Below are 15,096 nucleotides of genomic sequence, written 5' to 3' on the forward strand. Positions count from 1 at the left end.
ATATAGCTGTATATCAGGAGCGTTGCAGTGGAATTTAATATTGTATTTGCTAATGATGTCAGCAAGGGGAAGCATGTGAAATGGAATAATTGATGGAGTGGATGTCTGAAGCAGAAGTATTTATTATAAGAGGTCAATATTGAGGAGACTTCGAGTTCGCTACACAGATCAACAGGTTCACAGTGTATCGCGTCCCAACATAATCTGCCTATCTCCAGTCTATGTAGTTGTATTTAGCTTTGAGTAATGTCGTCATCTCCCCGCGACTGTGACACCTGGAGAGAGACTTCAGCTGCTCACTGATTGTTTCGGCTTGCCATAGACAAGATGGCCTTGCTTGGTGCTTGAGAACCAACAGTTTCACGGGGAGGATAGACAAAATTCCGCGACAGCATGTAGATGTAAAAATAGCATTGGGCCATGTACTGGTTCCTAGGGTACACCAGATTTCACTCTAGAGAGAATTTTTTATTATTGTAGCGTACATGTTCAGTTCTATATGATGAATATGAGTGAAACCATGAAAGCACTATCCATTGTATACCAATGTAATTTTCAAGTTTTTGTTGGATAAATGGGCAGTAAGTTGACCCGCCACAGCCCTTTCAGGAAGCTTTGACATTAAAGGCAGATTCGAGATGGGCCTGTAATTGTTAAGATCTTGGTTTGATAACAGCAGTTTTAAAAGCAGAGGGCACAGAATCTGAGGAGAGGGACACATTATTAATATTATGAATAGATCTATTTAAAATAGGAAACAGTTCTTTAAAAAGGTTAGGTGGTATTGAATCTAGTATGCAGGTTGCAGGTCTGGAGGCAGTTACCAAATTGGCAAGGGGCCCAGGGGAAATCTTGTGAAACTGAGAAAGACTGCAGTTGGTCTGAGTCGAATGTGTGAAGGAGCCTTGTTGCCGCTGCGGAGCAGCGAGAACCAGACAGAGTTAAATTGTTCCAAAGCGTCAGTTTGTTTTGAATAACTGCTCCAGAGCACATCACTGATATGGCACAAGATGCTGGAAAAAATGTTTTACATTTTTTTTTGTCTCTAGCCTCTGGTGAAACAACACATGACAACTACCACAAATCTGTCAGTGTTTTATCTGTTGTCATGTTTTTATGTTGTGTGTGGACTCCGGGAAGAGTAGCTTATGTCCTGCATGGGGATCCAAATAAAATTAATTCAATTATCAAGGCTAACCAAAACAAAATAACCCCCCAAACTACTGCTTGGCGGAGGGCTAGAAGAAATATTGCCATCTCCACACCTAATAAGTCATACTCTATGCTGATTGGCCAATACTCAAAATCGAAACTGTGTTGTGAGGTGCCCTCACCATTTTTTTTTTTTTTCAATTTACACTGACAGCTAGCGGGCCGTGAGGACATATTCGCGGATTTTTACAAAAAGTGTATTGGATTATGCAGTTGGGATGAGAGGGGTTGTCCATGATCGCCTTCAGCTTTCCTCTCATCCTCTTCTCTGTCACTGCCTCCACACAGTCCAGATCCATCCCCACCAGAGAGCTGGCCTTCCTTCGCCAGCTTGTTCACAGCTACCTTTGCACTTTAGTTGAGGTCCTGTCGAGTGGTATTAGAAAATCCTCCCCCAAAACAAATTACTTTGCTAAACTACGGTTGTGTATTGATTTGATCCAAAGAACCTTTGTAATTTCCCAGCATTTAACAGATTCAACACATAATAGGGGTCATAATCTATTTCCCAAACGTCTGCACATTTCTGAGGTTGTGGTTACCTTTTTGACCATCGCTGTGTTTTCTTTGAAATGACTGCAGAGACCAGCAGAATTAAAACAGAGGCAATCCAAAAGCAGTCGATCAGCGAAAACACCTGTATGTTATTCACCCAGGCTTCTACACCTACATCAGCTCCAGTTTTTACACTTATTGGACTAGACTACCCTGGTAAATTTGATACATTTTTATGCCCATGATTATAAATGAATTGAAATTTAATTCACTTTTTCTTTTTCTTTTTACTACAAATAGTCAATAGTTCTCTTCTGTCAGGCCTTTTTACGAGGCCCTAAAGACTGCCGTTATTAAACCTATTTTCTATAAGTATAACCTGATTTTTTGCACTCTTTTTAAAGAAATATAATTGAAAAGGCTGTTTTTCAACAACTCAATATTTTCTAGGTAAATATCTTTTACGTTGCTTTGTTTGGTTTGAGCACAACCTAGCGAGCCTGTACATGTTAAAATTGTAAACAGCATTCATCTGAACAGTGACTTGTCAACAATTTCTTTTTTGGTATTACTGGATCTCAGTGCTGCATTCAATCGCATACTGCTCAACAGATTGGGAATGTGGGTTGGACTTTCTGGAATTTGGTTACATTGGTTCAAATCATTTTTACAAGATTATTAAATCGTAATTATAAATCTGAGCTAACAACAATGACACGTGGCGTTCCTCAAGGGTTCATTTTGGGCATCTTCTGTTCAACGTCTACAAGCTACTCCATTCTCAGATTATGGAAAATTATAACATCGCTCACTGTAACTATGCAAATGATGCCCAACTCTGCATTATAGTTTCACCGCGTGACTGCAGTTCTGTATATTTGCTGATAGTTTTTGGAGATTACCAAGCAAAGCCCAAGATCAAAGATAAATCGGCATTCACTCTGCATTACAAAATCAGCACTATTTGTGAACTTTTCCAAGTTGCGATCCGAGAGAGTGGCTGATGCATCACAGATGCCCAAATATCTAACAGATGAAACAATTTGACCTGTTGTGACTTCAAATCCAGGAATATGAAATGTGTAAAAGTTAAAAAAAAAAAACGCAATAGTAAAGCTAATATGAATTGGAATGGATGAAACAACCTCTTGATGGTGATATGTGGAATATTTACTGTCCCCTACAAATATTATTTGCCAAACAAAATCAAAGAATCCTTACATAGAGATAAATCTTGTCTACTGTCTTTATGCTCTATTTTTCAACTATTTGTCTTCATTGTACTACATTCCACCTTTTGGAAACTGTCAAACACCACATGTGCCTTTTCTTTGTATGTTGGATTGGAGAAACAAATTGCTTCTGACAGACTGTACAGATTATACTTTACACTGGAGATTTATACTGCAGGAATTTTAACCACATGGTTTAGAGCAATTACCAAAACTGGAACAGTCATCATTGGCCTACTATTATTACGCTGTGCTTTTGCACTCTGTAGAATGTCAGGGTAAAAGAGTAAAGTGAAAAACACCACCTCTTCAGATGAAAGAATTCTGCTCTGAATTCTGGCAAGACAATAAACAACTCTTTATTTTTCCTTTATTATTATTTGTATTTAAATGTAATATTTCACAAAAATGGTTTGTGATATAAATTATAATACGTACTCCAGCCCATCTAAAACAACAACTGTCTAACTAACAATCATCCCAGACATGAATCATAGTGTCTTAGCGCCATCCTGGTAAAATGAATGATGAAATGAACCCCTTCTTGTCCCTGTGCTTTTTTTTTTTTTTGTTACCAGGTTGGCAGCAGACTGGTTCTACAGACGACTGGCATACTCATGATCATCCTGGGAATCTTTGGAAAGTTTGGAGCTGTTTTTATCACCATCCCAGACCCGGTCATTGGAGGAATGTTTCTCGTTATGTTTGGAATGATTGCAGCGGTGGGGATATCCAACCTTCAGGTAAACACATTTCAATATTTCTTCATTGTCATTATGCAACATCATATACAAGGTGCGATTTGTGAGACAGAAAAATCATGAAAATAAATCACAAATTTCAGGACTTGAACTTCTTCACTGGATTAGACGGACACTGCATTCTGCACAATGAAACAAAACATGAGAGAATTAAATCCCCCTTCCAATACCATGGATAGTGCCAAAAACACTTATGAACTTCTATATTCAATAGAAAATAATCACAAAATGAAATGTCAACATAAAAAGAAATAGGCTACAATGTAGACCTATTTAAAATATTTCCCCCCATTTGAATGGTAGGGGAAACACTGTGATACCATTGCTTTTCACTGCATAGAATCTGTATTTAACATGGCTGTTACGGGCCCGTAAGAGGTCTATGATGCAGAATGTGTATAGCTCCTGAGGGTGATGATATATTTGAAGAGCGTACTTGGGAAACAATCCCAGCAACAAGTAACCAGCTGAGCAAGGGTTAACTGTAAACCTGTTTCCTGGCACGAGATATTTCTACGTGATTAAATCAGGATGTGTCAGGGCAGGTGTTAAGCGCTGTTGCCCATTAAAACCACCCACAAATACTGTATAGATTTTACATTATTTACATTGGAAGGGTGTTTAATCTTAGATTTAGATTTTGCTGATGGGAAAACATGACCTGGTTCATGTGTTTTTCTCATACAGAGATGTGATACGTGATTTACTGACCTTAAACGGCCAACACCTAGCATATCAACATATAATCTCCTCCTTTACAAATGTCAAAGCATCACCCTCCAGCTTTTGTTCACAACATACGCACACTGCAGTTATTGAAAGCAGATTTCTAACAGAGGAATTTTCATGAACATTTTAAATATTCCAATTTAATTAACTTTAAATTTGTTTTTCAGCTGTAGTGGAAATGTTTAAACTGGTTTTGTTTTTGTTTTTTTATTAATGAGCAGTTCCTCAGAGCAAGCAGCAGGACCCGGGAGGGAGTATTTGCCAGAAATTGCTACCAAAAAAAAAATGACTTGTGTTGCTGACACAAAGCCAAAGTCCCACCCAGACTATGTGTTTTTCCATTGACAGGATTCTTTCCTCTGTGTCTGTAGAATGATAACATGTGTGAACTGGGCTTTTCATCCATATTATGATGACTTTTGAGTTTGAACTGAATAACTACAGCGCCATTGAGCCTTAGTCATACATGTCAAAACATCTTATGACAAGGTCATTGGGCTCAGGTTTATCTCATAGTATGTACAGAAAACCCCATTTTCGTACATGTAAGAGGACTATGAATTGGCCTTAAGTCTGAGGTGGGGCTTGATCAACAATCATGCCAAAGGACCCCTCTGTCCACAATTTTACAGCATATAGTCATTTTGCGTAATGGGCAAGGACAAATGTCCTCCAGCTGACTTGGTTGTCCCCATTGTTGCCTGAGTTGATCTGAAATAAAAAAAATTCAGGTATTTTTGGGATGTCTTCAGATTATTTCTAATCACATTTCAGTCAAGTTACAAAACAGACACGGCAGCCAGATGACACAGACCAACAAAATAATGGTTTGCATCTGAGAGTCAGTTAACCAATTTAAATTTATTTGTATCACCCCCCCCCCCCTCTCTCTAGTATGTGGACCTGAATTCATCCCGTAACCTCCTCATCCTCGGCTTCTCTACCTTCAGTGGACTTGTCTTACCTACCTGGTTTCACTCCAATCCTGGCATCATTGACACAGGTGTGTGACACAGGTCATACACACACACACACACACACACACACACACACACAAACACACACATAAAGCCTAAGTGTGCTCACTGACTCATAATTATCTATGCAAAGATAATATGACAATGACGAGGCTCTAGTGCCACATCTAGTGGCAGTGAATGTCACATGTATAACCTCTAAACTGGGGACAACCTTTATTGATTTATATCCTACAAACATAATGGCTGTCTTCGCTGGCGTACACAGCTCTCCTCAGCATTGACAGTCGGAAAGCTGCACAACAGTCTTGTGAGAACAGGAAATCTGGCATGCTCTTGCTAATTTATGCTGCATGAGAAGTATCAGGAAATGCTAAGCTTGAATGAGATGGTAGATGGAGACATGGGGTGTAAACTATCGGACAGCTGGAGGAGAGAAAACTTTGGTCATGACCGGAAATTCACTTATGGAACATTACGTTGTTTCATCTATTTGACCAAGGTTTTCATATTATCACATAATGTTCTACATAATATCACCAGACCCGCTCAGAAGGAAAACATTTTTTTTTTAAAGGGCAAAACACCAGTTAGAGCCCTCTCTTAAACATCTTTACACAGTCGTGGGCCCACAGAAAGTGTTGACGTGGTCAACTTTTCAGGATACCTATTCCCGGCATTAATTTCTTCGGTCTGACAGTTTTTAAAATTTGTTTTATACATAAAACAAAGATGACAGTGTGAAGGAGGCTGTGTGGCACAGTGTGTGCTCCCACTGCTCCATTTACAGATTACACCTGAAAAGGTGGCAGACGTTCTGCCAGCATAAGCTCCTGAGGTCAACATGTTCTCAAATCCCACATGCCCATATGGCAAACACTTGGTAACCTTTAGTCTTTAGCCTAGATTTTAAAGTAGGAAGGAGAGCTTTTTTAATTGTCTTACCTGAACCTGAGTCCTGATAATGTCTTTTTTGTATGTTTGCTTTACCCCAAGAAGTCAGTTTTCGATAGAAAGGTCAGTCATTGGTCACTGGTTTGGCAGGCAGTCAGCCCACGTGGGTTCAATTGGGTGTAAAGAGCAGTTGGGCCTGAGCTCTTCGAGGGGGGCTTCAACACTCTTGATTCTTTTCACTATCACTCATGACTTGGGAGCACCTGTGGCTCAGGAGGTCCTTGGAAACCCAAATTGCCACAGATGGCTGTGGCCTCAGTTTGTGCATGTGCGATAGAGATGGACTATGTATAGAAAACGCTGAATAAATGGTGCACTGTGACTTGTAACATAAAGTGCTTTGGGTGGTCGTTATGACTATAAATAAAAGGCAGTCCATTTACTAATATGCTGCTAACTTGTGGTATTAGGCTGGGGTGTAATTGGTTTTAAAGTTTAATCATGGGAGTGGTGTCAGATCTTTTGAGAGTGTAATTGTAATGGAGAATGAAACAGGCTTCTGTTGATTATATATGACAAAAAAGATCAGAACTAGACTAGCAGGCTGTTGGTGATTGTCATTTGGAAAAACAGAAAAACAAAACATAGACACAATCAAAAATGCACAAACAACATTAAGTGTCACATTTTGCTATCATAAGAGCAACTCCCTCTCATTCTTGGGTTATAATTTATATTTAATGTTAAAGGTTTATTTTTCTTTTTATTTAGGATTTTTCTTAATATGGATGAGAACTGACTTTCATGAATTCTTTAATCATTCTGTTCTTGTTGCAAAAGTTGCAAAAAGTTCAAATAATTATTTGGGAATTTGATTGTATTGTGGCAGCTTTTGAAAAAAAGGTTGAAGCCCAGGAAGAATTAAAGGTGCAAAAACCTTCCTGGTTTATACTTGGTTTAATCCAGGTTGACTGTGCGCTCCAGTGAACTCAAATGGTTTTGGTAAAGCGCTGGCAACTTCACTTGTGTCACTACTAACTGGTCAGGTAGGAAGGAAGAAGCCAGTGGGAAACTATTAAAACCAAATTATGGAGGAAAAAAATCTGGGGATGAAAAATTGTCCAAAATAAATAAAATATGATTTCACAGCAGTGGAAATTATCCACTTTAAACATAATGCACACGTACAAGCATACACGTAAGAGATAGAAGTTAACTGCACTAATCCAGCTATGAAACAGTAATCCAACAGATGAAAGTAGACCACTGGGAGCTTTCACAGATACAAGTGCGATCAATGAGACATCTGAGAAACACTCAGAGATCAATCACAGGCTATCAGCTGATGACTCCGCACTTTTGATGACGCATTGATCGGCCACAGAATCCTCGTGGCCATATCCTATGAAGTGCCATCAAAAGAGCAATGCTCAAGATTAAACAGCTCCTCTCTGCAGACATAAGACCTTGATCCAATGACTCAAGTGATGCAAGTGTCTCCCAGGAAACTGCTAATCCAGAGTTCAACACTGGGCATGAGAGCTTGTCTGGTTGTCTCAGGTCTAGGCTGCTTACCTCCCAATCCTCTTGGCTAGCCCCCCATGTCACTGGCTGTAATCTGCCTGGCTGAGATAAAATACTCTTGCCCCGAGTCTCTCCTTAGCCTCAACATTCATAGCTACACACAAGAAGAAGCCTGTCAGGGTTCTTTGTAAACAAACTGCTGCTCATCCAGACGTCTTTAGATTTACAGATTGTGAGACTTAAAATCAACTCAGCAGGTGCCTTGAACTTTCGACTGCTACCTCTTTGTGCAGGAAAATGTTTTTGTGTGTGTCTATGTGTGTTGAGATGGTGCACGCGCTCGTGTACAACGGAAAGAGATGGGTTCCTTCAACAAACAAGTGTTCAGTCAAACTACGTCAGCACCGCTTGCAATTCTTTATTCAATTCGGTACAACTTCATTAGGCAATTTATTACCAAAGGGGTATTATGAAACAGGCCATGCAGGCATTCAAATGTTCAATGATGCTCTCTGTTTTCGCCCATGTGCTGGTGGCAACACATGCCACATGTAAGGCCAACGCTGACTCAGGAAACAGGATTGTCACAGCAGACTAAAGATTACAGAGACTGCTCCACTGCTACCGAGCAACCTTCACAAGTCCAAATATGTGGACTCTCTTATGAAGCCACAAACTTAATGCTCCTCTTTATCACAACAGCTTAACACTGACACTGCCATTTGACCTTTAGGGGAGGTCAGTTGTAACTACAGATGAAATGTATTAATGGTATGTGCTCTTATCTATTTCACTGACAAAAGTCATAAATATGGCGAATCCTGATAGCTAGGTGGTTATATTGTGTGTTACTCAATGTATGAGTTGACACTGTGTATCAACTTATACATCTTAAATGTCAATATGACAACTTTGATTATTCCCGTTTGTCTTTATTAGTTCTCTTGAATATCACATACACTTTAGTGATGACCGGATCTTTAAACGCTTCAAACTAATTTTTAAAGATTTTGCAAACTGGGAGCATTCTCGCGCTGCGCTCCAGCGGCACTAAGCCGATGGTCTGCAGATTGTCCAGAGTAATTTATGACACCGTTTCAGGAAAGATACATGGATGTTTCTCGAGGCTAACCTGGTAAAGCCAAGCGCAAAAACACAGATAGTGGGGGAGGCTGGAGTAGATACTATTTGGCTAGTTTTGCAGAGGTGGAGCAGAGCAGGGGTCCAGGGCAGAGGTGCAACTTTGACAGGACAAGGGGCAGGAGACAGGGGTCAGAGTAGACCGGACAGCAAGGGGACGGAAATCAGATTAGTCAAGGGGCAATGGACTGCCACTAAGACCCCGTTTTCAACTGCCAGTAACACCCGTCCTGAGTGATCCGATCACAAGTGGACAGCTCTAAGTATAGGTGAAAAACACTGTCAGGACGCATTGAGGACGCATTGAAATCGGATCTGATGTGAGAAACTATAGACCGGTCTCTCTTCTTCCATTTCTTTCCAAAACTCTTGAATGTGCTGTCTTAATTCAACTTTCTGCATATGTCCACCAGAACAACCACCTTGACCCCCACCAGTCAGGATTCAAGGCAGGGCACTCAACAGAGACTTTCCTCCTAGCTGTCACAGAGGAACTCCACTCAGCTCGAGCAGCCTCCCTCTCCTCTTTTGTCATCCTTCTCAACCTCTCAGCAGCTTTTGACACAGTGAACCACCAGATCCTCCTCTCCACCCTCCAACAACTGGGAGTCTCAGGCTCGACACTCTCCCTGTTTGTATCCTACCTCAAGGGCTGCACCTACAGGGTTACTTGGAGAGGATCGATGTCCGAATCCCGACACCTCACCACTGGGGTCCCTCAGGGCTCTGTTCTGGGCCCTATCCTCTTGTCTTTGTACACCAGGTCATTAGGCTCTGTCATTCATTCACAGGGCTTTTCTTACAATAGCTATACAGATGACACCCAACTCATGTGGTCCTTTCCACAATCTTAAACGCAGGTGGCAGCATGAATCTGTCTGGCTGACATTTCCAGCCAGTGGATGTCAACGCACCACCTGAAGCTCAATCTGGACAAGACCGAAATGCTCTTCCTCCCAGGGGAGGCGTCTCCCACCAGCGACCTCTCCATCACCATTGAGAACTCGGTGGTTCTTTCTCTGGTTCTTCACAGAGAAAGCGACGCAGGTTTTGGTGCAGGCTCTTGTCATCTCACGCCTGGACTACTGCAGTTCCCTCCTAGCTGGTCTGCCGGCAATGTGTCATCCGACCTCTGCATCCAGAGTGTCCAGAATGCAGTGGCCCGGGTGGTCTTCAACCCACCCAAGTTCTCCCACTACACCTTTCCTCCGTACCCTGCACTGGCTTCCAGTGGTGGCTCGAATTTGATTCAAGGCACATGCACTCGCCTACCGTGCTGTGAATGGTTCAAGCCCCTCCTACATCCAGAAAATGGTCAAACTTTACACCCCAGCCCCTCCACTCTGCTCTGGTTCTGCCAAATGGCTTGCTACTCCTTCATTGTGAGGGGCAGGCAGCCACCGCTCATCTAAATCCCGTCTGTTTTCTGTCCTGGTTCCTCAATGGTGGAACGAGCTACCCATTGACATCAGGACTGCAGAATCCCTTTAATGCTTTCGTCGCAGACTGAAAATTCACCTGTTCAGACTGCACTTTACTCCCTGAATTAATTATATTAAACACAAAAAAACCAACAACAAAAATTGCACTTAATTACATATAGCACTTGAAGTGTTTTTGCCTATTTGATTAATGTTTATGTACTTATTAATTCTTGCACGTTTGAGTAATATCTTCATGGTTGTATGCACTTATTGTAAGTCGCTTTGGACAAAAGCTTCTGCTAAATTAATGTAATGTAATCTCAAAAATCACATTCAGAGGTGGTTTAAGTCGCATGTGTCCACATTCTAATAGCAGTGAGAACGGGTTTGTGACTTTTGGCCACATTAGGGACCACCTACTCAACTGATGCCCTCTGCTTGAGCGGAGAGTAAACAGAATTTGACAGATCACACTTGTGATTAATTGCATTGTTTTGTGTAAAATACCGTTTTACTTTTTTATTTACTGCCGCTGTTACTTTTTGAAGTGGCATCATAAGTTAATGTGCAGTGCCGGTAGCAGTGTCTCGATTTGATAAATAGGTATAAAGAAGAAGTCTCATTGTTGGGGAAAGTGAGAGTGTTTGTCCCAGAGCGAGACGTGAACATCTCTCCCTCCCAACTGATTCAGTGATTCATGCCTCAGTTTCCACTTTAATTAGTTTTATTCGCATATTTTATTATTTTGTTAAAAACAACAACGCATTTGTTGTCACTGAAGACGCATGTGGAGACACATTCTGCTGAACTCCACTGCACCTGTCTCCATTCAAACATAACACTCATGCAGGTACATGGACAGAGGGGGTAGAGGGAGAGAGACAGGCATAACACAATTTTTTTTTTAAATGTTCACAATTTTTGAGTTAAAATAAAGTGAGCTTACCAGAACTCATGCGCCCCTTCAACTCCAATGTTCTTCTGTTAATTGAATGAACTGATATGTCCTAAACGTATATTCCCTTCATCATATAGATGTCATAATTCCCAAGAAATACTGAATACATTTTGATTCGCAAAGTCAAGAAATCAAGACATCAAGGAAGTGATCCATCCAACGGACAGGTTTCGAGCAAGACGGTGTGTGGCATGGCTGTCATCCTGTCCTACAGGATTTACTGTCAGGCCCCAGTTGCAGTCGGTCTTGCTTTGAGGGAGCGGTATTTCTTTACGTTTTCCTCATTTGAAATAAAACCTGATCTCTGACCTTCATGTCCATGTGGAGGAGGCAAGAGTGAAAAGAATCTCTCTATGAGATTTATAGTAGTCACTTTGTTATTTGACAAGATACATGTCGGGTTAGGAATGATTTAAATTCGGTTTATTGTCCTTTTTTATTTGAAGGAATAAAAGAACTGGACCAAGTGATCGTCGTTCTCTTCACTACACATATGTTCATCGGAGGATTCTTTGGGTTCATCCTGGATAACACCATTCCAGGTATGTGTTTTTGTGTGTTATTCACATTAAATGATCGAAAAAGAACAAAATCATCACTGGCGGCTGACTCTCTTTTTCAGGAACTGACAAAGAGCGGGGCATCAAGAGTTGGCAGGACGAGGTGCAAAAGGAATGCAAAAACATGTGTGACCAATCTTGCTATGATATTCCTTTCTGCAACGGTATCTTGAAACGGTATAAATGTTTTCAGTATTTGCCCTTCCTCCCTTCATTCAAGACCACCCAACAGGGGTCATCCAAGTAATGAAGCGCGGGGTTTGGCACTGAAGCTGGCCTATTGGCCCTATTAAGCCAAACGGTAGTTACCTGCGGATTGCAAAACAGGAAATAACATAACAGGAAATCAAGTGAAACTGGGACATTGCATTAAAAACAGGCTTATAACCTTACTTAAACATTGTAGGTGCATAGGTTGTGTGATTGGTTTACTTTATTTGTGGAGATATAAAACATCAGTGGACAGTGACAGTGTGAAGCACTTAGCCACTGTGACACTTGTCTGCTCCAGTTTCCTCCCACTTCTCAAACACATGTAGGTTCAAACAAAGTGTAAATCCCAAATCTTTGTTCAAACCATTGAAACAAAACCGCTGGTTGCTGTTTGCCTTTATAGAGGACATCTTTATGCAGCCTGGCATTCAGGCGGAACTTATAATAATAATAATAATATATTGGATTTATAAAGCACTTTTCATGTACCCAAAGCGCTTATACCTGAACCTTTTTACTCCATTTGAGTTTGAGGGGAATAAAAAATAATACACATCTATTTAGGTTCTGTTAAATAAATACTACACAATCTAAACATTACATGATCTTTGACCTTATATGAATTTTAGAGCAAAGTTGAGTTGCTGTGTCTCCATGCAGTTAGAATGCAACAAAATGAATGCCCCCCCACATTTCTATCTATAGTCAAATATCTGTAGGGCCTGAACAAGCAAAGAGCAGCATGATACAGTGAGGAAGGATAGTCAGAGATAAGATATTAATAAGATGCTTCCTTGATTTGTAAAAGACAGTGAAGATGAAAATGATACATGAATATATAAACAGGGTGTGATTTGAGGGGAGATGACTCAATTATGTGTCACAGGGTGGCTTTGAACCCCTGACCTCCGCATGGGAGACGGGCTCTCTACCAAGTTGCGAGCGCTGGCATTAGCCGTTAGCATGTCTCCTAACGTGTCCGCGCGTGAGGTCTACACGCGCTGCACTGCACGCAACGCAACTAGACTGGCTGAGCCACCGTTACACGTGCACAACAGAACGAAACGTGCAAGAATTAAATCCCCCTTCCAAATATTCGTGCTTGTTGACATTCTGAAAAGCCGTGCAGTGATCAAGGCCAATCAGGTAAATCATCTAGTGTCTCACGAACGCGAGCACTGACAGTGGGTCGTCCATTTTGGATTTTATCGTTCTATAGACATTGTTCACGTTACAGCGCTTTACTTAGTTTAAAAATGTGTATTTTAGGTATTTTATATGGTCTATTGATGAAGTAGCAGTTATCACTTTGGGGGGGAAATAATTCAGCAGTGGTGGGGTTATGTAGACCAGAAGGGGGGATATCCCCTGGATCCCCCCCGGCAAATCGCACCCTGTATATATATATATATACATATATATATATATATATATATATATACATATGATACAGAGAGATAGAAACCTGCTCTCAAGCCACTGTTCAGGTGTTAGGAATGTTTTTTATGATCATTTCTACCTCATCAACAACAGTGATTTACAGACTTTGATTATTGATGGTATCCTTTTTCAACTTTAAAATGGAGCTGTTTTCAGCTTTTGACATTACTGCTTTATACATTACATTTTTGTCTTTTTCACTGTATAGAAAGTACATTTGGAATTTTTAAATATGATTCTTTTACATTCAAGAATGTGTGATTTTACTTTTTCTCTTTTTTTACTATAATTTCAATTATGAGATTCACTCCTAAACTGTGACAATAAAGGGTTGTTGTTGTTAAATCTATTCTGAATTTAATAAAGACTTTTATCATCACTCTCAATCGTTTTAATTTAGGATATTAGATTTTTTTTTTGGGGGGGGGGGGGGTTAAAGTATTTGTAATCTGGATCTCATTTTCTATTGAAATTTTAACAATGTTAAATATGTGTATTATGTTGTTGGCATTGGAATTTTTTTTGTTCATTTGAGAACCAAAAAAAGATGCAGCCTTAAAATGACCCTTAAGCAATGAGAGAAGTGGTGAAGTTGTGGGATGGAAAGCTGAACCATCAGCTACAACCTGCTATAAAGCTAAACCTCACTCATCACTTTGTGATGCCTTTAACATTAGACATTATCATGCAGTGAGTTGTTTATTTAAAAGATATCTATTATAGCTGCTTTAATTTGTCTGGGTTTGTAACTTCTTTAGGATTACAGCACTTAATGTGATGTTAAGGAATTCTTTTTTTATAGCTTGAAATAACTTTGTGGCATGATGGGTGTGTTTGATACCTCCTCCTCCACCTTCCTCCTATGCTCCTGCTCGCCTAATAAGCAAGCACACTTCACCACTGACACACCCGGTGAAATCTGTCATCGGCCTCTCTGAGGGAGTCACAAATTGCAATATTTATGTCAGCATTATAAGGTGGGGATTACACTTCATCCGTCGCCTTAGAACACTGTGTTGACAGAAATATTCCTCCTGTCGTCGAAAGAGAAACCCGACCCCATACTTACGTCACAAAGGCCGTACCAAGGATATGGACGTTACTAACTGTGCAGGGCCTAACTAGGTCTATGTCACGCATGCATGACTTTATGCTCCCTCAACTGCTCGATAATGGATTATGGATAATGGCCATCAATAATGATCCAATGAGTCGTGTCACAGTCGTATTCAGTCATGAATATGAGTCATATTCAGTCATGAATATGACTAGCAAGCAGCAAGTTAAAAATGGCGTTCACAGGTCCCTGTGTAATAAATATAAGTGCATCGGGATACGTGGACTGACTGTATTCATAGAGAGTAAAAAACAATCAATTCAACAATTCTGTGACTTACATTTCCCTAACTTGAGGATATTTGGATTGATCAACATTCCAGCATAATCTCAGTATGGATATTTGTACTCACACACATGATACTATGTCATTTGAGGGGTTTGGAGACGGAGAGGGTTTAAATATGGTTGTCCAGGCTAT

At 40.5% G+C, this 15,096-nt stretch overlaps 1 protein-coding gene across 2 annotated transcripts in view; it reads left to right on the forward strand.

The window, feature by feature from the left end:
* Positions 1 to 13,945, forward strand: part of si:dkey-106n21.1 (solute carrier family 23 member 2) — a 40,267-nt gene extending 26,322 nt beyond the window's left edge. For both annotated transcript variants that reach the window (XM_035643178.2, XM_035643177.2), the window contains exons 9-12: positions 3,518 to 3,682; positions 5,324 to 5,432; positions 11,793 to 11,888; positions 11,969 to 13,945. In XM_035643178.2, coding sequence (XP_035499071.1) covers positions 3,518 to 3,682; positions 5,324 to 5,432; positions 11,793 to 11,888; positions 11,969 to 12,153 — 555 coding nt within the window. In that variant the 3' untranslated portion in view covers positions 12,154 to 13,945. The remainder of the gene's footprint in view (positions 1 to 3,517; positions 3,683 to 5,323; positions 5,433 to 11,792; positions 11,889 to 11,968) is intronic.
* The last annotated feature ends 1,151 nt before the right edge of the window (positions 13,946 to 15,096 follow it).

Source organism: Scophthalmus maximus, chromosome 7, assembly GCF_022379125.1.
Source record: "Scophthalmus maximus strain ysfricsl-2021 chromosome 7, ASM2237912v1, whole genome shotgun sequence".
Classification (NCBI taxonomy): domain Eukaryota; kingdom Metazoa; phylum Chordata; class Actinopteri; order Pleuronectiformes; family Scophthalmidae; genus Scophthalmus; species Scophthalmus maximus.